Source organism: Macaca thibetana, chromosome 14, assembly GCF_024542745.1.
Source record: "Macaca thibetana thibetana isolate TM-01 chromosome 14, ASM2454274v1, whole genome shotgun sequence".
Lineage (NCBI taxonomy): Eukaryota > Metazoa > Chordata > Mammalia > Primates > Cercopithecidae > Macaca > Macaca thibetana.
This window is the reverse complement of record NC_065591.1, coordinates 4,517,815-4,538,989: the sequence shown is the minus strand read 5'-3', so window position 1 is coordinate 4,538,989 and position 21,175 is coordinate 4,517,815. Positions and strand designations below refer to the sequence as shown.

At 55.3% G+C, this 21,175-nt stretch overlaps 1 protein-coding gene and 1 non-coding gene across 3 annotated transcripts in view; both read left to right on the top strand.

Annotated features, from left to right (window-relative positions):
* Positions 1-21,175, top strand: part of ANO1 (anoctamin 1) — a 203,415-nt gene that overhangs the window by 82,851 nt on the left and 99,389 nt on the right. For both annotated transcript variants that reach the window (XM_050758122.1, XM_050758123.1), the window contains exons 2-3: positions 3,748-3,920; positions 12,959-13,291. In XM_050758122.1, coding sequence (XP_050614079.1) covers positions 3,748-3,920; positions 12,959-13,291 — 506 coding nt within the window. The remainder of the gene's footprint in view (positions 1-3,747; positions 3,921-12,958; positions 13,292-21,175) is intronic.
* On the top strand, positions 573-679 carry LOC126936645 (U6 spliceosomal RNA). Its single transcript, XR_007719477.1, has one exon. It is a non-coding gene; the product is annotated as a U6 spliceosomal RNA (small nuclear RNA).

The following is a 21,175-nucleotide window of genomic DNA, read 5'->3' as shown; positions in this document are numbered from 1 at the left end:
GCAAAATGTCCCACACTGCACAAAACAGCTCCCACCGCAGCGGATGATCTGGCCCCACACATCCACGTGCTGAGACACCCACTGTGTCCCACTCTAGAGCTCGTTTATTAGAAGAGGCGTTTGCATCCCTGGCTTGGACTCACCATGGCCAGGCGCTGGGCCTCTTGGTCCTCGCCCACCATCCAGAGGGAGACACTTCATGCCTCACTTTACAAAAGAGGAAATCGAGGCAAACCAAGGCCGTGAGGTTGGTTAATGGGGAGTGAGGTTCCTGTTCCGGCCTGTGGTCTCAGTAACCAGTCCCTGCATCTCCATCATTTGGGGCACCTCGCTCTGCCTCCCTTTGTAAAGTTTGGTATGTTGGACTTCCCTCTGAGTTGCAGACAGCTTGGCCAGTGCTCTGAGGTATTCTTCCCTGTGGGCAATGCCAACGGGATGGAAATAAAATACCATTGAAAAGGGCTTCCCTGTGCTGCCTCCTACCAGGAAGCCACCCTCCTAACAGCTTTGTCGGTCTGCGCTCCTCGTCACCTGATGCTTGTATCCTCGGTGACTATTAAAACGTCAGCAACGTGCTCGCTTTGGCGGCACATACACTAAAATTGGAACGATACACAGAAGATTAGCATGGCCCCCACGCAAGGATGACCTGCAAATTCGTGAAGCGTTCCATATTTAAAAAAAAAAAATGGTCAGCAAAGACACCTGTATCAGTTGGCGCATGCCATCAAATGACACTGAAGGGCAACACTGTGGCCAAACAGGCCAACTGGGAAGCCTGGAGCTTCCCATAACGAAATGCACCATCTAGACAAATTACAGCGGTGTTTTACTAATTCATGAGCAGGGAATTAATCCTCTGCCCGCGAAATCTGTACCTGCAGGGTTTCAGTGATGAAAATCACTGAGACAAAAAGAAAACTGAGTGCAGCAGTTTATGGAGAGGCCCCACGTATAAGCAGCTAGTGACTGGAGTGGAGAGAGAATCCCAACAAAATGACCCATGGGACACAGGCGGGGACGGGGAACTAGACAAGGGAACCATCTGTGGAACAAAAAGGACCCTGTAAACTTGTCCTGGCTTGGGAGATATCTCCACTTACAGGAATTATATTCCCACTCCTATTTTTGGGGACTATTGTTTTTACTTTGTGTCGGTCTCTGAAGTCCCTAGACCCACGAACCCCCGGCAAAGGCCACGAGAGGCCTGGAGGCAGAACTGGTCCTCTCTGGCCCTTGCTGCTCAGAGGCCACACTGCATTTTCTCTCCCCGTGTCTGTGGCGTGTCCACACTGTCCACCTCGGAAGACTTGGGGGAGGGGCGAGAGGAAACAGAATGCGGGGATACTGGAGAGAAAAAAAGAAACATACTGGCAATAGCAAAGAAAGTGGAGTCTTACAGGCAAGCCGATGCCTTGAGCCTGGCTACAGTCTAAATCACAGAAACCAGAGAGGTTAAGCACTGTTTCTTGAGTAAAGCCACAAGTGGTGCTGTGGAGGAGAGGGTGGGGCCACCCCGCCTAGGAGATGGCCCCTCAGCAGGCAGCCCCCGAGCCCCAGAGCCCTCTGGGGCCAGAAGTGTCACTTCCCAAACCTTTGGGAACACCAGTGTGTCCAGATTTGGCCAAGCATATTTTAACTTTTTTTTTTTGCGGCAAACTGTGCCTCGTAGAGCTCTGGAAGGTCCTTTGCCACTCGAACATAAATGTGAAAAGACAGTACATTAGTATTACACAATGTTGGTTGTTTACCAACAAGGATAAGCGGATGGAATTACATAATCCTCTGTATGTGCGTGTGGGATTCTCCCAGCCCTGGACACTTGAACTTTTAGGGGCAGAGGCTGTGGAGCACTGTTCCTGGTATGGATTTGGCCAGCCTGGGGCACTTCTCCAAACCCTCTCTCACTGTCCAAGGTGCAGACAAAGGGTCCTTTAGGGCCACTCAGCGCCCATTGGCACCACCAGCCTGAGAACCGAATAGCCTTCCTGCACTGCCCCAAGTTCAAGGAAGTCACAGACTTGTACCTAAAGCGGGAAGTCCCACTGAGGCACCAGGAAAGGGGAGGTCATGACAAGATGATAGTAATGGTGACAGCAGTCACCACTGCCGAGCCTGGCAGCATCAGGCACGCTGAAGACTCCCATGAGAAGGCGGAAGCTCTGAGGCCCAGGAGGTTCTGAGGCCAAAGAGGCTGGCACAAGGTCACAAGGTCACAAGGCTGGAAGGTGCCAGAGCTGGAGCTAGACCCCAACCCCATCCTAGCTGACTCCAGATTCCATGCTTGGAACCATGGCATGCTGACGACATTGTGGCCTTGAAAGACAATTTTCTAATCACTTCTGTAGGCCTTGAATGTTCCCAAGTGACCATTTAACAAGCAATTATTGAGCACTGGCTGTGTGAACCTGGTAGACAACCCACTGTAAAATGAGACGGAATAAATGAAGTGCTCCTTGAGGTTCAGGCAGGTTCTTTGGGTAGAGAGGAAGGCCTGCATATTTGGGTGGGAAGGGGACAGTGGGGGAGAATCCAGCAGGACTTCCTGCAGGAGGTGCTTTCTGATGCACACCATGAAGAACTCATAGGATGTCAGAGGCAGAGGGACACTTTATTTCCACTGGATGTGGTTGCCAGCATGGCCCCTGGGGCTTCACCTGAGTGTGGCTGTCCCCTGGGGACCTGCCTTATTCTCCTTAGGGGAAGAAGACTTGAAGATCTGCAGTGTGCCAGACCCCTGCTAGGTCCGGGGGTGAGAGAGATCAAAGCCACCATCCCACCCCACTCCCCTGCCCCTCCAGAAAGCAGGACAGCCTCGCCCAGCAGTGGGGAAAGCTCTGCAGGAGCCCCGCCCCACCTCAGAGGATGGGGACTGGTCCTTGGCCTTCCTGAGCCTGGGTGTCCTCTGCAAAATGAGGACCCGCATTCCAACCCTGCAGGTGCAGGGTTAAATGAGATGATACACACTCACGCCCTGCATCGGGGACGCTGCACGCGCCTGGGCACAGAACAGTAAGCGCTCCATAAACTGGGGGGACACCGGAACATCAGTGGGCTCCAGAGAGATGACTGCCCCGGGAGAGACTCCCCCAGGAGCGCGGGCAGCTGGAGGGGGCGGGTCGGCAGGAATCAGGCAAGCTCCGCGGAGGAGGTGAGCGCTGACTGACAGCAGGAGTTTGCCAGGGTGGAGGGAAAGGGGCAGAGATCCAGACTCCAGTCTCAGAAGCTTCGCTCCCCCGGAGGCGGAGGTGACCCGCCACAGAAGCGCCTGCCACGCAGGGACTTTATTTCAGGTGGGGCCATACTGAACGTTCCCCCCTTTCATACCCGGTATGAAAACCCTCAAAACATCCAAAGGGGCACTTTCCCCGGATAAAAATAAAACTTGGAGGGGCCCGCAGGAATGGAATACTTTTTCTTCCTGTGTTTAAATTTCTACGGAAAATCTGACCCGCGCGGCCACCGCCCCTGCCATAGGCGGGCGGAGAGCGCTTATATCTTTAAGGCAAAGGCGGGCCGGCTGGCGTCCAAGTTCCTGACCAGGCGCGGGCCGGCCCGCGGGACCAGCAGCCGGGTGGCGGCGCGATCGGCCCCGAGAGGCTCAGGCGCACCCCGCACCGAGCGCGCGGGCCAGGCGGGCCAGGGCGGCGGGCGGAGCGGGAGGCGGCCACGTCCCCGGCGGGCCTGGGCGCGGGGAGGTCCGGCCCCCTGAGAGCGCGCCGCGAACGCTGCGGTCTCCGCCCGCAGAGGCCGCCAGGGCCGTGGATGGGGAGGGCGCGCCGCCCGGCGGTCCCAGCGCACAGGCGGCCACGATGAGGGTCAACGAGAAGTACTCGACGCTCCCGGCCGAGGACCGCAGCGTCCACATCATCAACATCTGCGCCATCGAGGACATCGGTTACCTGCCGTCCGAGGGCACGGTGAGTGCGGGCGGCCGCGACCCGGGCGGGAGGGCCGCGCACCTGCACCGCGGCGAGGGCGGGAACCGGACGGCGGCGGGGCCTCCCGGGACCCCGGGGGGGTGCCGCACCCTCTGCGCAGGGTTTGCGGCGCCCACCCGCGCACGTGCGTGCCGGGAAGGGCGCGCCGGCCCCGGCCAAGTGCGTGCGCCCAGCCTGCGCTCTGAGTGTTCGGAGCGCAGCGCCCACTCAGCCCAGCGCAGCACCAGGCCCCCAGGCATGGCCTGGCCCGGGAGCTCTGCGGCTCCGAAGCTGCCTGGCCCGGGGCTGGAGCTCAGAGCCCAACCAAGAGCTCACAGCTGGCGCCCTGGATGGGACCTTCCCTTCCTGGCTCGCGGCCAGGGGTGCCCGTTGGGGCAGCCAGAGGGAGGGTGATGGTGGGGGTCTTGGGCGAAGGCCAAGTTGGTCGCCACTCCACGACGATGGTAGCTACCAGGCCCCACTGCTTCACTACCCTCTGGAGTCAGAGCCCGGGGTCCTCACTTGCCAGAAACGCACATTGCGCCCAGGGCACTGGGCGTGGTACCCTGGCATTGGCAGCGAAAATCTCAAAGCCCAGGGTGTCAATCATTGGAGATTGCTTTCTACCCTCGCCCCTGTCTCCCCTGGGCGCCCAGGCCTGGTTCAGGTGGGGGCACTGGTAGGAAGCCAGTCATGTAAGTTGGGGACCCCATCCTGAGGTCCCCAGTATCCCCACCGCCCTCCCCAGGGTCAGACCCAGAGGTCTAGGGAACCCTACGTTTTAGGGAGGGGGGCGGAATTCTCCCAGGAAGGGTTTGGCTTGAAGGATAAAGTTCGCTGGAAGAGGATAGGACAGGGCTGGGACTGGCTATCTCCTCTCGGGGTGAGGGAAGCTCTCAGCAGCACTTTGCGGGAACTAAGGACAGAACCTCCTTTCTCCCTCCTTCCCCTGCAGACCCCATCAAGGCCCCTCTCCGGGTGTCAGGCCCAGCAGGGCTGCTTCAAGCAGGATGGAGACGGCCCTGGCTTATCCCTCTAGTCTCTGGGGCACACAGAGAGGCAGGGAATGAAGCAGGGGCAAAGCTCCTGCTTTGGGTCTCTGTTCCAGCAACAGCAGGGACTCTGGCCTTGGTCAGGCCTTGCACCCTTTGGGTCACAGTGAAGGGGGTTGGCCTGGGGGCATCTCTTCGGGAACTGAGATTGCACAGAGCTGCCAAGAGCACTGGGAACAGGTATAGATGGAGAGGGAGCCTACCTGTGAGTCACAGGACTGGCCGGAGGAGCTCAGGGATTGCCATTTGATCAAAGCCATGTGCCAGGCCATGCTGGCCCCTGGGCACCCTTAAAGAATGAGACAGAGAAGGCTCCACCCATCTGGAGCTTACTTAAATGGTGATGGAACGTTACCCGTTATCCACGGCAGTGACAGGGACAATTCCATAGTGCTAGGCCAGTGCTGTGCCTCAGCTCATGGAACTCTCACAACGTGTGAGGTAGGTGCTATTACTACAGGCAAGGAAACTGAGGCCCAGAAGGCAGGTGACCAGCTCCAAGTCACCCACCAGCTGGGAGGACAGTTAGGAAGGGCCCAGGACACAGACCAGGTAGCTGCAGAAAGTCTACCTGAAGAACAAACCTTCTGGAGAAGAAGCTAATTCTACCCAATAACAGGTGGGGACTGCATCCTTCAAAAACATTGCGTATTCAATGTCCCAAGGTGGGGCCATGGGGATACCAGCCAGGAGCCAGGGGATGGTAGTGCTGGCCAAGGTAATGGAGAAATGGATGTTCTGGGGGTAGATCGGACAAGACCTGATGGTGAATTGAATGTTCAATAAGAAATGGAGCCTTCCATGAATAGCCCCCGGTCTCCACAGTTTTTGTTCTAGGACCCGTTGCTTATCCAGACTCAGAAACTATCAGCCTCCTGTAACCCCAGGTGAAGGCCACAAAGTCTGCAAACAGGCAGCTGGGCCCAGATGAGACCATCAGCTCTTAGATTCCACACAATACTTCCATTGCACATACTTTGTTTTGTGAGCTTGGAAGGCTGAATCAGAGGCGCTCGCTGCGGGGGGCAGAGCCTGGGAGCAGCATCTGCCAGTAGATGGCCAGACAGGCTGGAGGCTGCAGCCGTGGAGCAGGGGCCTGTTGGTGCGGGGCAGACCACATGGCAGGGAGAGCCTCCCAGGGCATCCCTGGCACTCCTCAAGCCAACAGTGGTTGCTCAGTCATTACCCTGAGTCACCCAGCGAAGGCGGCTCTGTACACACCAGGGCCAGAGGGTGTGGGCTGTATTTCAAAAGTCCCTATCCCGTTCTCAGGCGTGCAACTCATACATGCACAAGTCAACCACAAGATAAGTTCATCTGATTCAGGCTGCGGTTCCCAGCCTATGGCTTTTGCCTCGCCTCATTCCCAAGTTCAAGGGTGGAAATCGCTGCATTGTTTCTGTGCATTGAGATATAAGAAGAAATGACTTGAAAGCCAGAGGCCAGGTTGGACGCAATTTGTTTCCATTTCCTTCTGTTAATCTTTGAGTGTTTCTACTTTCTTCCTTGAAACTGGTGGCTGTCTGTGGCCTGGGATCTGAGTGCCCCTAACAAGCCCAGACACTCCAGAGATACCTGATTTGCTGGTATCTGCCCAGTATTTCCTGATTTATCTGCTGTGGGAGATGATCTGCTCATAAATTATGCATCATGTCCCATAATCATACATTGATATGTAGTGATCTGATTTTTAAAAAATTTTTTAGAAGACAAGGGAAGCTTAAAACTGATGTTCCCTTCTTAACTATAATTTGAAAAGTCTCAAAACCAAAAGAAATTTTACAGGTCACTGATTTCATTTAGCCCATTTTCAGAGAAAGTGAACATTGTAGATTCCCTTGAGTGATCAAGATATTTCATACGGATATGAATTCAGTTCCTGGAGCACCAACTCCAGAGACAAGCGGAAGAAGCCAATGCCCAGAGTCCCAGGACAGTGTTAAAGGTTAAAGGACATAGGATTCCTTCCCCGTTTCTGCCGTTTTCTTGGAGTTTGAGGAAGGGGTTCATAGAGGCAGGTGTGGACCAGGTATAGGCTGTCATTCATGGTGCCTGGGACAGGGCTTCCAGGACACTCCTGCCACGAAAGGAACCTTCGTCCTTCACATTTTCCCATGTGGCCTCAGGGAAGTATTTCTCTTCTACCATTTTCCTATCTTCCTTAGGGAGGCACCTTCCGGGAGTACCTCCCTCAGTTATGCAGAAGGAAGTCTTCAAAATACCTTCAGATCATCCAGCACATTTTATCCCCACAAGAATCCTGTGACCTAAGTCCGGATGTCTTTGTCGGCATCTCACAGATGAGAGAAAATGGAGGCTCCCAGTTGGGGGTTGTGGTGTTGAAGTTGCTGGCCTGCCTGGGTCTCAGCTTCTGTATCCTTGGATCTGATGGCCACAGCCAGCCACAGTATACGAGACCCAGCCTCTGTTATTCGTTCACACATTCCCGCATTCATTCATTCAGCAACCGCATATTCAGTGCCGACCATCGAAAAGACGAATAAGAGGGCTGGGTGCCATGGCTCCCACCTCTAATCCCAGCACCTTGGGAGGCCAAGGCTGGCGGATCACCTGAGGTCTAGAGTTCAAGACCAGCCTGGCCAACATGGTGAAACCCCCGTCTCTATTGAAATTATGAAATTAACCAGGCATGGTGGTACGCACGTGTAATCCCAGCTACTTGGGAGGCTAAGGCACAAGAATCGCTTGAACCCAGAAGGTGGAGGTTGTAGTGAGCCGAGATCACACCACTGCGCTCCAGCTTGGGCGACAGAGCAAGAATTCGTCTCAAAAGAAAAGATGAATGAGAAACCCCTTGCCCTCAGCAAAAGTGCACCGAGGGGTTGCTAGCCCCCTTCTTAAGAATACAGAAACAGAAATGTTCTGACACTTTCCCAGGCCTTCGAATTTGGAAGTTATGCACAAAGTCTCACCCACATCCCTCCCACTGCAATTACATCTTTGCCTTTTTTCTCCCGTTCTACACAAGAAAGGCACCCCCTCCACTGCTCCGTGGAAGGACACCATAGAGTCACACGCCACCATGGCGACCGCACTGGTCCTTGTTGTACATTCACCTCCTGACTCTCCCCAAGCCCAGCTCAGGATTGCTCTCCAGACCCTGGGAGCCTCCCAGCCCTTTAGAGTATAGACGGGAGATAGCCCACACCTTACAAACTAATACCTAAACAGACAAAGCAGCTTATCCAGGGCCACACAGCAAATCAGTGACAGAGTCAGGCCCTGGGACTCCCACACCTGTGTTTGGTGCTGCCTCCTGCTGGTCCCTGCATCACATCCGGCTCCTTTTGTAACTTTTTAAAGTCTGGATTTAGCACTGCTACCATCTTTCACTTGTGGTCCACTCTGGCCACAAGATTTTTTCCCCCTGTCCTCCCCTAGTTCTTTATTTGTGCGTGTGTCTCAGTTCCCAATTAGAGCAAACTTCTGTTGAAGGTTCACTCTATGCTAGGCCCTGCTGTAGACTCTTTATAAGATATAAAGGATTCATCCTTCCAGCAACCCCATGAGGGAGATCATATAACATGAGGGAGGTCTTAGGGATATGGAGAGACAAAAACACGAAACTGTGTGCCTAGGGTCACACAGGTGGTTAGTGGCAGAGCTGGTGTTTGAACACAGGTAGGAGGATGCCCACTCTTGATCAGGCCCTGGTGCTGTCTGTCCCTCCACCGTGCATGGGAAGTTAGATGATGTTTCTGCTCCCCAAAGACTGTCAGGCCCCTGAGGGTAGGCGTGCGCCTTGATAGGGCCCCAGTGGACAGATGATGGGGGTTCGTATTGAACCTGGTAACCTTCCCTGTTTCACCCTGATAAAGGATTTTTGGCCACTCCTTAGCATAAATCCATGCTTTCTGGCTTGAAGGGATCCCTGTGAATTTCCTCCCTTTCTCTAAGGATTTGTTCGCTATTACCATTATCCCTGCCAACCAGGGGGGTTTATGGGGCCCCAACTAGGTTCTGAGTCCCTGTGTACTGAGGTCAGGTTGGAACTGTGTTCTAACACATCTCTAGACAGTCCCTGGCCAGGCCTCTGGGGTCCTGCCATCCAGGTTTGGGACTAATTTGCAAGTTGAGAACTTACGGGTAGACGGCTCAGAGACAGTCCCAGCACAGAGAGACCTGCAGAGGCCAGAGGGGCTGGCCACTTTCAGATCCCAGAGGATGCTGGATTTGCCCCGTGCCCTGAAAACCAGGTTGAATTACAAAGGGTTGAGAAGGACAGAAAGGTCATGCAGGGAGGGACACAGTGTCTGCAAAGGCAAGGAGGAGGGACTGGAGAAGGCCTGGGGGAGGGGGAGAGGAGGTTGGGTAAGGCAGTATGGGGAGGAGATGAGGAGGAATAGCCGAAGTTCTCAGGTGCACCTGGGACTCAGGCAGGTGTGCCCTTCGACCCCTCGAGACCGCGTATTCACCTGTTGGGCGCTGGCGCATTCCCTGTGCATGGGCTTACGTCTTCCAAGAGCAGCTTCTGGTTGGGCTCTTTTGCCCACTCGGCTGTGGGGAGAGAAAAGCACCTTTAGTCGCCACCTCCTTGTGACCCTGCCCTTGTCTGACCTCCCTGAGATGTTAAGGCGAAGGCATATCTGCCATTGGGTGGCCGTCGGGGTGATAGGGATGGCCCCAGGCGCCTGGCCCCAGAATTAGATGGAGCGTCCATCCCGGCACGTTCTGGCCAGTGTGTGCTGAGCTTAGCAGAAACCGTCATCTCCTCGGTGAAGCCTCCCGCCGTTCCTCATTTAGCAGAAACCGACCCTGGGGCTCAGAGTATCCAGAGCCTCCCCCAGGCCTTGCAGCTGGAGAGGGGCCAAGCCTAGATGTAGACCCAGGTCTGGCTGACCACAGGGTCTACCATGAAGCCACTGCCCTGTCCCGGGCTGGCCTCACCTGCTGCCCCACACTGTCCCAGACATACCTGTGGCCTGGTGTTGCCCAAACCTCCCCACTAGCCTGTGCTTATCTGCGGTCTGCACTGGCCCTGCTTAACCGCTGCCTCAGGCCCCAGGACAGAACTGAGGCCCGCTAAATGGCTGCACTCTCCCCGTGCCCCTCAGCACCAGAGACAGAGCCCTGCACTGGGGTCAGCCAGCAGGAGTCTGGTATTCAGGGCCACTGAGCTGGGCAGCTCACCCGTGGGAGCCTTAGTTCCCTCCAGGTCAAATAAACCTAACTATAGTAACCCCTTCATAGGGTCAGTTTGTGGGGACTCAGTGAGATGACATACCTGGGCTGAGAAACAGCGTCACCCTGAGTCGCGGCTCCCACACCTTGGGCGTGCAGATGGGACTTGAGGCTGAGCTCAGCCTCCCGCCTGCTCTGTAACCTGGGCTGTCCTGCCCTGCTGGGCCTGTTTCCTCCTTGGCACATTGAGAAGAATAGCTCTTTCATGCTTCTCCTGCAGAAGGAATGCAGGCCCCTCCGTGCTGGCTGCAGACTTGCGATACTGGGGTCTTCTATGAACCCCGTCCTTCACGGGGCTGGGCATGGGAACCCACTGCCCTCAAAAGCCAGCCCTCCCCCACCCTGCCCCCTGAGCCCTCCCAAGCCACCCACCCACATGGGCGTGGCCCCAGCCCCTAAGCACCCTCAGACTTCGTCACAGAGGGCAAGCTGGGCGGGGCATGCACACTGAGTCCAGGTCCTCCTGAAGGCCACCAGCACAGCAGGGCCCTGTGTTACTGTAGAGAGAAGTCAGTTGCTTAGTTTCAGCCTCCTGCCGGCACCAGATGCTGACCGGGCCCTCCCAGGCGGTGAGCAATGCTGTTTCCAGGAGAGGCATCCTAGGGCCAGAGAGGCCAAGGTGCCAGGGACATGGCCCCACCTGTCCCCTAACCAGGGGTGGAGGAGTCTAGACCCTTGACATCAACACCTATGAAAGGTGGGGCAGGCCCCAGCCAGCAGCCCTGGCCCAGAGCCTCCTCTCTCCTTCCCCTACAACTAAAAAGGACAGCCTCCACTCGAGGCCTTCCTTCCCCCATCCCCTGCTGTAGCGCTGACCATTTGGTGAGGGGCTCCACCCTCCGGCTTCCCTGATGCAGTTTGGGTTGTATACAGCCCACCCGCCTCAAATAAGGGATTCTGCCTGCCCCTTTTCCCGACCAGTGCACAGCCATTTAGAGCCATGGTGCAGCCAGAAGCTGCCCAGGGGCTCCGGGTGACCACGTGGGGAGACCCACCAGGCCAGCGAGGCCCAAGCGCAGCTCTGTCCAAAGACTACGGGTGCTCAGGCCCTGCCTGGTGCAGCACGCTGTCCCTGCAGTCCATCGGGGAGGCCCTCTTCTCGGATGATGCCCCCCGGGGACTGATAGTACCATAGGGAGCGTCCTCACATAGCCACAGGAACCTGAGGTGGAAACCAGCTCGAGGATGAGGCGCAGCTCTGTGGACCATTAGCAGCTTGGAGTTGCCGGTTAGGCTCTATCCAGCATGGCTTTATTTATTTTTTGTTATTTCGGAAACCCAGATTGCTGATGGACCTGTCTGTCTTGATAACCAGCCAAACCCCTCGGGAATTCCAGCAATGCAGGCTTGGCTTTTGCCATGGTCCGTCACATTGCCACTGTGGGAATATCTGGTTTTTAAACCAACCGCTCCACACTGCGATCCCCTGTGGCCCCCTAGAGTCCTTCAATCAAATAAGGAAACTGAGGTGGGGCAGGCCCTGTAGGAGCCCTAACCCCGCCCCCTTGGTCACCCCAGGGCACCCACCAGCGGTGCCCATCCATTCCATACCAGCGGCTCGCTGTCCTCTGCACCCAAAGGTGACCGACCGTGCAGGTGCTACCGAAGGCCACGTGAGGGGAAGGCGCAAGTGCAGGGGCGTTAACATCCCAGGAGTGACCCCCAGCCAAGAAAGGGCCAGAGTGGGTGCATGATCACCCAACTTCCTCCCCCTCTGGGTACCGGCTGTGGGGTGTGCCCTTCAAGGTCACTCCGAGGGTCCCCAGCAGGACGGAGCCCAGCTGCACATAGCAGTGGCCGCTCCTTAACCCACCCCTGTCAGCCTCTCTCCCCTTCACCCTACTCTGGCACCTGAGATCACCTCCCAAGTGAAACACTTGCACCCCTGGCCTCCGCTCAGGCTCCGTTTGGGGAACAGCCCTGACTAAGACGGCAAAAGCCTCACCTCTGGACACACAGCTCGTCAGTGGCCCTGTGACCACCTTGAATGGCACTGCCTCTGGCGCTGGCCATCAGAGATGGAGATTCGTGCGCACAGAACCTGGGCTCAGCTCTGCCTCAGCCCCATCCATGTACGTAGGGAGCCCTCATTCACTTGGTAGCTTTTGCCATAGCTTTTGTTGTTGTTGGGGGATATTTTGTTTGTTCGTTTAATTTTTAATTTGGGTGGGTACATAGTGGGTGTATAGATTTATGGGGTACAGGAGGTATTTGGGTACAGGTAATGCAATACGTAATAGTCGCCTCATGGAAAATTGGGTATCTCTCCCCGCAAGCATTTATCCTGTGCGTTACAAGCAATCCAATTATGCTCCTTTAGTTACCTGTCCATGTACAATTAAATTATTATTGATGATAGTCCCCTGTTGTACTCTCAAATACTAGGTCTTATTCTTTCTCATTTTTTTGTGCCCATTAACCATCCCCTACCATAGCTTTTTGCAATCAGTCAGGGAGGTTCCTGACACCCAGCCTGGTCTAGTTCCATAGACCAGGAGGGCTTCCGGGGGACCATATGTGGCTTGACACCCTCATGACCTCATGAATGGTTAGCAGGGAATACCTCCTTCTCGAAGGTCAGCTCCCTGAACACAGGGTCTTCTGCTGTGTTCCCAGGTGTATCTCAGCCCCTAGGACAGCGCCTGGCCCGTGGAGGGCGCTCAGGGAGTGTTTGTTGAATGAGTGAGTGTTTGTTGAATGAGTGGACGAAGGGAGCAGCGCACGCTCCAAAGGCCCATCAGCAGCAGCTCGATGGTGAATGGGTGCCTTTTCTTCCACCCTTAGCTGCTGAGCTCCTTATCCGTGGACCCTGATGCCGAGTGCAAGTATGGCCTGTACTTCAGAGACGGCCGGCGCAAGGTGGACTACATCCTGGTGTACCATCACAAGAGGTCCTCGGGCAGCCGGACCCTGGTCAGGAGGGTGCAGCACAGTGACACCACCTCTGGGGCTCGCAGCATCAAGCAGGACCACCCCCTGCCGGGCAAGGGGGCACCGCTGGACACGGGCTTGGCCGAGCCCCCGATGGACTACCACGAGGATGACAAGCGCTTCCGCAGGGAGGAGTATGAGGGCAACCTCCTGGAGGCGGGCCTGGAGCTGGAGCGGGACGAGGACGTAACTATCTCACTGCGCGCTGGCTTGTGGGGGTGGGCTGCGTGGGGGCAGCGGGCGGCGGCCGCTTTCATCGTCAGAGGGTGCGATGCCGGTGTCTTGTTTTAGCTTTAATCTGTTCTTAAAGAAGGGGCAGATGGGCTGGGCGTGGTGGCTCACACCTTAATCCCAGTACTTTGGGAGGCCGAGGCGGGTGGATCACGAAGTCAAGAGATCGAGGCCATCCTGGCCAACATGGTGAAACCCCGTCTCTACCAAAAATACAAAAATTAGCCGGGCGTGGTAGCATGAGTCTGTGGCCCCCCTACTTGGGAGGCTGAGGCAGGAGAATCGCTTGAACCTGGGAGGCGGAGGTTGCAGTGAGCGGAGATCACACCACTGCACTCCAGCCTGGCAACAGAGCGAGACTCTGTCTCAAAAAAAAAAAAAAAAAAAAAAAAAAAAAGAAGATAGATGGGGCAGACAAAAACGCCGCTCTTGTTAAGTTGGGGTAAAAACTGCTTTTGAACAGCTTTGGGGAGTCCCGACCCGCTCCTCCGGCCACATCTGCTCTGGGAGAGGGTCTGCCCTTCACAGCCACGACCTTCAGGGTAGAGCGTTGCCTGCTTCTGGTCAGCTGCTTTCCTGGGAAGATTTGCCCGATCAGGGGGAGGGAGGACAAAGCTCTCCTGGGAGTCTTCCTGGATAGCGTCGGCCCTTCTCTGGGCCTCAGTTTCTTATCTGTAGAGTGAGGAGTGGGTCTGGCTGAGCCCTGGGAGTCCCTGGTGCTCTGAAGTCCGTGGCTCTGTAACGCTGTGCTCTGAAGCCCTGTTCCCTAGCAAAGCCTACGAATCTTCCTAGGAGAAAGATTTCTAGAGAGAAGAAGAGGTCGAGCCACCTCGCGCGCCCGGCTGCCTGGCCGCCGCGGTGCCAAGGGTGCAGCTATGTACAGAGAGAATGACTTTAGCAGCCCTGGCACAGTGGTGCTTCCTTCAGCGGCTCTGCTGGCTGCTGTGTGCTCCCCGGCTGGCATCTTAACCTCTCTGTGCACAGGAGCCCTTCCTTCCATGAATATTGGGGCAAGGGCCCCAGCCTGCAGAGCCATCACTATGCGGATGACCCAAGAATCAGCGAAGTCTCTAAAGCACATCGAAAACAGAAAAAGTAGTCGGCAGGTTAACTTAGAAACCATGGAGTCCCTGCGAATGCTGAAAATGAATGTTGGCATTGGTTTGATGTTCCATCCATAGGCACCACCGTGCCTTGAAATCACAAATGCTTTTGGTCCAGTGATAAGAATGTCCTTGGAGTATTTAGACCAAAAAGCAAGTTAATCAGGGAACCTGGAGCGGAACCGTCTCTGTTTTGTGACAAGTAGATATCGCTTTCCTTAAAAACAATCGAACATGTTCCGTGGGGCCTGCCCAGACCTTGGCCTAGTGAGTCAAAGGGTCTTGTTTAACCTGGGGCATCTGTCTAGGTCTCCTTTCGCCTTCCCGAGGTGTGGCAAGCCGTCTGGAGACTGTGAGTTCGGCCACCCAGGCGGGTCTCTTTGGGGTTTTGAGGGCACGGGAGGAGCCTTACAAGTTTTGATGATCAGGAAGCCGAGATTTGATCCTGACAAGGATTCAGAGACTTTCTCCCTCCCTGCCTGACTTTGTCTTAGACACTTGGAAGAGGTGAGCAGTGGATTCCTGCTGGGTTTTCTCATGGTCCTGCCCTCCAGCCCTGTGGCTTTCAGAACAATGCGGCCACTATACAGGGTTGGTTTCAGCTACAGGGTTGGTTTCAGCATGTCAACTTATAACTGGAGGAAGGAATCGGCTCCATCAGGGGCACGAGAGACCAGGGAAGTGGCGGTCGGGGCCACTCTCTGGGAGCTGAGGCTGAGAGAGCTGGATTTTCTTTTTATTATTATTATTATTATTATTATACTTTATGCTCTAGGGTACATGTGCACAACGTGCGGGTTTGTTGCATGTGTATACATGGATTTTGAGCTTCGTGGTTCTTGTGTCATCTGTTCCCCAGAGGATTTCTTTTTCTTTCTTTCTCTTTTTTTTGAGGCAGAGTCTCGCTGTGTCACCCAAACTAGAGTGCCGTGGCGTGATCTCGGCTCACTGCAAGCTCCGCCTCCCGGGTTCGTGCCATTCTCCTGCCTCAGCCTCCCAAGTAGCTGGGACTACAGGCGCCCGCCACCGCGCCCGGCTAATTTTTTGTATTTTTAGCAGAGACAGGGTTTCACCCTGTTAGCCAGGATGGTCTCGATCTCCTGACCTTGTGATCCGCCCGCCTCGGCCTCCCAAAGTGCTGGGATTACAGGCGTGAGCCACTGCGCCCGGCCCCTCCCTAGGGGATTTTACCCTCCATCCCTGTCATTCTTTCCTGACTACAACTTTGAGATCTGACACTCAATGGGAACTTCTGGGGCCTGGTAATTCTGCCTGACTTCTGCCAGCTCCCTGACCTTCCACTTATCCCGATGGAAAAGCTAGGCCTCAGTTTCCCCATTTGTAAAATGGAGATAGCAAGAGTATTTGCATCACTGAGTTATCATAAGTAACTTTTGTGAAGTGCTTAAGTCAGAGTCTGGCGTATGGCAGATGCTTGGCTGATATTGTATCACATGTTGTTGTTCATACTGAAGCAGCAAGAAGGGCGAGAAAAGACCCTTTCCAAGTCTCGTTAAATACTATCCCATAAGTATCTTTTTAAACGTTTTATATTCTCTATCATGACTTTGGACAGTAACATTGGTTACTGTCACCAAAATGATCTAGTTTTTAACCAGTGAAACAACCCCAGCTTTTCATTGGTAATTTGGCTCGAGAGCTACATGAGGCTTTTCAGCAGTTGATCTGGCCGTGTTTAAGATGAAACCGTGATTGTGGGGTAGACGCGTCCGTTCAGGTTTGCAAAGGGCTGAAGTTGAGATGTTCCCGCATCCCTGCTGGGGCCTCTCAAATCAAAAACTGTTTCATGAGGGCCTCCTGGTAACCCTGCAGCTCTCATCTGAGCTGCACCAGCCCCTAGAGCTGTTGGAAGGAGCCATGGTTTGGGTGGCCTGTTGCTTTCCCTGCTCTCCTGGAGAGGGGCACAGCCAGAGTCTATTAAAAGGTCGCTTGGGCACACGCAGCATCTGAGGTGTGTGTGGGCCCCTGCCAGCGTGGTTAGCAGACAGAGCTGCTGCCGTATTCATTTCAGGGGGATGAGCGACTCTTGGGAATGAACCTTTCCCGGAGGGTGCTCAGATGACAAGGAGCAAAGGGTTTGCAATTTGGGAAATAAGATCAGCTCCAAGAGAGTCCGTTGCACAATCTTACCCAAATGGAAGCAAAATTCAGAGCTTATGTGAGCCTTCCTGGGGAGAAAAATCCACAGAGTCTATCAGATACTCACAGGCCCTTTGACCTCCACCCCCAAAATTAAGACTGGTTGCTTTGAAGCAGGTGATATTTAACAGCAGCCCTGGCCTCTACCTGGCCAGTAGCATCTCCCTCCCCGAGTTGTGAAAACAAGCCAGAAGTGTCCCCCGACATTGCCAGTGTACGTGGGGGACAAAACCGCCCCCAGTTGCGAATCCCTGCACTGAAGGCTGGATGAGCAGGCAGAGGGAGAAGAGGACCTGGAGGGAGAGAAAGGAGGACAGATGAGCAAGAGGGTCCCCTGGGGGGGTGCCAGCCACCTCTGGGACCGTCTGCTGCGGCCAGGACAGGCAGCCTTACGGAGGTCACCAGCTGTGCAGGTGTGACCTGGCCTCTGTTCCTAAGGTGCCGGTGGGTGTGACACACTGCGTCACTCCCGGGCAAAGTGTGCTGCGAGCCCCCCACAGGTGTGAGCAACCCCTAGCCCCCGCCCGTGCCTCCTCACTGAGTCGGGAGGTTCATTGTGTCGAGACATCTCATGATGACCTGAAGGACGGGCTTGGCTGAGTGCACAACGGGGCCAGTTCTTGGAGATCAGATAATAGCTGTGTCATGCCCTGCACCTGCCATAACTAAGGGCCACAGGTTGGGGGCTTACAACAACACAGATGGATGCTGTCGTAGCTTTGGAGGAGAGAAGTCCACACTCAAGGTACCGGCAGGGCCGTGCTCCCTCTAGGGCTCCAGGGGAGGACCCTCCCTGCCTCTCCCAGCTCCTGGGTCTCCAGGTGTTCCTTGGCTGGTGGCCGCATCACTCTAATCTCAGCCTCTGTGGTCACTCGGCCCTCTCTGTTGTGTGTCTCTGTTGTGTGTCCTCTTCTTGTCAGGACACCAGTCATTCTATTTGGGGCCCACCCCTACGACTTTATCTTTACTCAGTTACATCTGCAAAGACCCTGTTTCCAAGTAAGATCACACTGATAGGTGCCAGGAGTTAGGACTTGAACATATCTTTGTAGGGGACACCATTCAGCCCACTCCAGTAGCTGAGATGCTGCACTGGGCAGGTAATCCTGGAGTGGGCTGCCTTGGACGGGGCAGGCTGGAGCACCCAGGTAGCAGCATGGGGCAGGGTCATGACTGAGGGCCAGGGCAGGCCGATGGTCTGGGAGAGTGACAGGCTCCAGCCTTGACCTGGTCTGCCTCACTGCAGGGCCCAGGATGTGCACAGGAACCCCTGGGGGTCTTGCCAAAATGCAGGCTCTGGCTCAGCCGGTCTGGGGGACCCAGCACCTGGGGTGGCCGAGGCTCTGGTCCTGCCCAGACCATGCTCTGAGGTGTGAGGAGTGTGGGAAGCATCTTTTGCACAAGCCAGGAGAGGCCTCCCCAGAGCAAGACCCCCAGCGTCCACCTGAGCCCCTGGAGCACCGTGTGGTACCCCGGGGTGACCCCAGACCCAGACCCCAGCGCCGGCTCCAGAGAGCCAAGAGCCTGCGGAGGATGGAACCAAGTCCCAAAGAGAGACCCGGGGGTGGGTCAAGAAGGCAAGGGCACTTAGATCCACAGGGTGGCCTTCAAAGTGGATTTCCAGGAGGGGCTCAGAGACCCCAGGACAGCACTGCAGGGCAGGAAAAGGCAGGAAGAGAGAAGGGCCCTGAGGCAGGGGACCAGGGCTTCAGGAGTCTCTCCCCTCTCCCTCCCTCTTGCTCCATCTCTCCCTCCTTCTCTCTCTCCCTCTCGGTCTCCCTCTCTCTCTTTCTGTCTCTCTCCTCCTCACCTCTTTGTCATCTCTACCTCCCTCCCTCTCTGTCTCTCACTTATCTCTGTCTCTCTCTCCCGTCTGTCTCCTCTCCCTCTCTCTCATTCCCTTTCTCTCACTTCTCTCTCTCCTCTTTCTTCCCCTCTCTGTCTCTGTCTCTCTCTCTCTCCCCCCACTTCCCTCTTTTTCACTTTTTCTCTACCCCCTCTCACTTTTTCTCTCCTCTCTCCCTCTCTCTGTCTCTCTTCTTCTCCCTCCCTCTCTCTCCATCCCTTTCCCTCTCCCTCCCCTTCTCTCTCTCCTCTTTGACAGCCATGGGGTCAGCTTCCAGGGTTCCTAGCTTCCCATTAAAAGGACAAAAGAAGATTGTGGCCAACATGTTTTCTTGCAACTAAGACCCATTAGCCTTTTTGAAGTCCAGCCTCAAAGCCTGCTGGACGTTATTTATGTCCATGGGGTCATTGCAGAGAACGCCACACACTAAACTCTTGGCTGTGTGTGCTGGGGGGCGGCTGAGGCCTGCACTGCCCTGATGTTGAACCTGACCCAGGCTTTGGTAGATCCTGAGAAGGCCGTGGACACTGGACCCCTATAAAAGGCTGTTTGATTTCATGCCACTGCCCAGGGCTCAAGTCCGCACCCCGCTGGCTCACGGCTGGTTCTCTGCACGCGTCCCCGTAGCGGGTGGGGCCGTCCCCGCAGCAGAATCTGTTCACCATCTTCATGGATGCTGCTTTTGAAAAGCAAGTGAGGGCAGACTCCATGGGAGAAGGGCTGCTGCTTTCAGACAAAGCCCAGGGCTGGATGCGTGGGTGGTGGAGACGCGGCCTCTGAGCTCCAAGTGCGAGTTCAGACCCCACCCAGCCCCTCTGAGAGCCCAGTATGCGGATGTGGACCCAACTCAACCACTTCCTGGCTGAGCAACCCTGGGCAGGTGGTTTCACCTCTCTGGGTCTCAACGTCCCCATCTGTAAAATGGAGGTGGTCGTGTGCCCTTCCTTGTGGAGTGGTGGGTGAGGGTTAAGAGAGTTAATCCTCGAGCCCACACAGGGACAGAGCTGGCCGGCGTTGGCTGTGAACTCCGCTTACCCGCAGGCCTGGGGCACAGCCCACTCCTCACCGCTCCCAGAGCCTGGCCCTGCTCCTGCCAGAGGGGAACCACAAGTCCCCCTTGGAAGAGAAGGGTCTCCATATGCAGGGAGGTGGTGGCAGGGTTGCCATGGCCTCAGGACAGGGAGGGGCAGCCTTTTCTTTCCATTTCCCATGGAGGCCTTGTGGATGTGGGCAGGTGTGGGAGGCAGTCCTGGGGCTGCATTCATTGTCCGCAGGGCCCTGGGCACTGGCAGGGACTGGGGAGAGGCCCTCACAGATTTGAGAATCGGGGGTGGGGGCCTGGAATTTGAGGAGTCTCAGGTCTAATCCCAGCTCCTCAGCACAAATAAAAGCAACAAACATGCTCATGAGACTTGTCAGCTCCCCACCCCTACCAGAACCACGAGTAGGTGGGGCAGAAATTCCATCCTGAACTGAGAGTGGCCTTTGAACCTGGCCCCTAACCTCACCCAGAGGCTCTTTGCACTAAAACTTGCAGTCCCCGTTCTCCCCCAGGGGAGGAAGAATGGGCCTCTTGCACAAAGGGATGTTAGGAACCTCTAGTCTACTCCTGAAGCTATTGCTCTGCTCTTGATTCCACCGCTACAGACTTCTTTGGTCCCTAAAGATTTTATGCCTCCCAGTCTTCAGCTGAGGCCCAAAACAGACTGGATGACTTTTATCACTGCCTGTTTTTCTTTAGGCTTGTCTTAGTTTCATGGAAACATATTTCTTTTAAAGTGAATTCTGGGCTGGGCGCCATGGCTCACGCCTGTAATCCCAGCACTTTGGGAGGCCAAGGTGGGTGGATTACCTCAGGTCAGGAGTTCGAGACCAGCCTGGCCACATGGCAAAACCCCATCTGTATTAAAAATACAAAAATTAGCCGAGTGTGGTGGCCGGTGCCTGTAGTCCCAGCTACTCAGGAGGCTGAGGCAAGAGAATTGCTTGAACCCAGGAGGTGGAGGTTGCAGTGAGTTGAGATCATGCCACTGCACTTCAGCCTGGGTGACAGAGTGAGACTCTGTCGAAAGAGAGAGAGAGAGAGAGAGAGAGAGAGAGAGAGAGAAGGAAGGAAGGAAGGAAGGAAGGAAGGAAGGAAGGAAGGAATAAAGGACGGACAGAAGGAAGGATGGAAGGAAGGAAGGAAGGAAGGAAGGAAGGAAGGAAGGAAAGAAAAGAAAAGAAGGAAGGAAGGAAAGGAAAGGAAGGAAGGAAGAAAGGAAGGAAAAGAAAAGAAGGAAGGAAAGAAGGAAGGAAGGAAGGAAGGAAGGAAGGAAGGAAGGAAGGAAGGAAGGAAGGAAGGAAGGAAGGAAGGAAGGAGAGAGAATTCTGGACATTTTTTTAAATTCATGTTTTTAAAGTGACCCCAAGACCATCGTTGCACAGCTCTGCCGGGAGGCATCCCAGGCTGCTGGGGTGAAATCTTTGCCATTCTGGCTGCAGTTCTGAGCTCCTCATCTGTGTCCAGGTCCATGGTGTGCTGGAGTCGTGTCCTTCTGGAATTCCGCAAGCTGGCTGTTACCCGTTGCTGGCTTGAAATAGGCCACGGTGGGGTATTTACACCATGGAAATTGGCAGATGCTGCAAATCAGGGCTCCCCTCGCCCCCGCCAGAGCCCCTCACCAGTATCTTCCTGTACCAGCCCCATGTGCCTTCTTGTCTTTGGAGGGGTTGAGCATTTCCCAACAT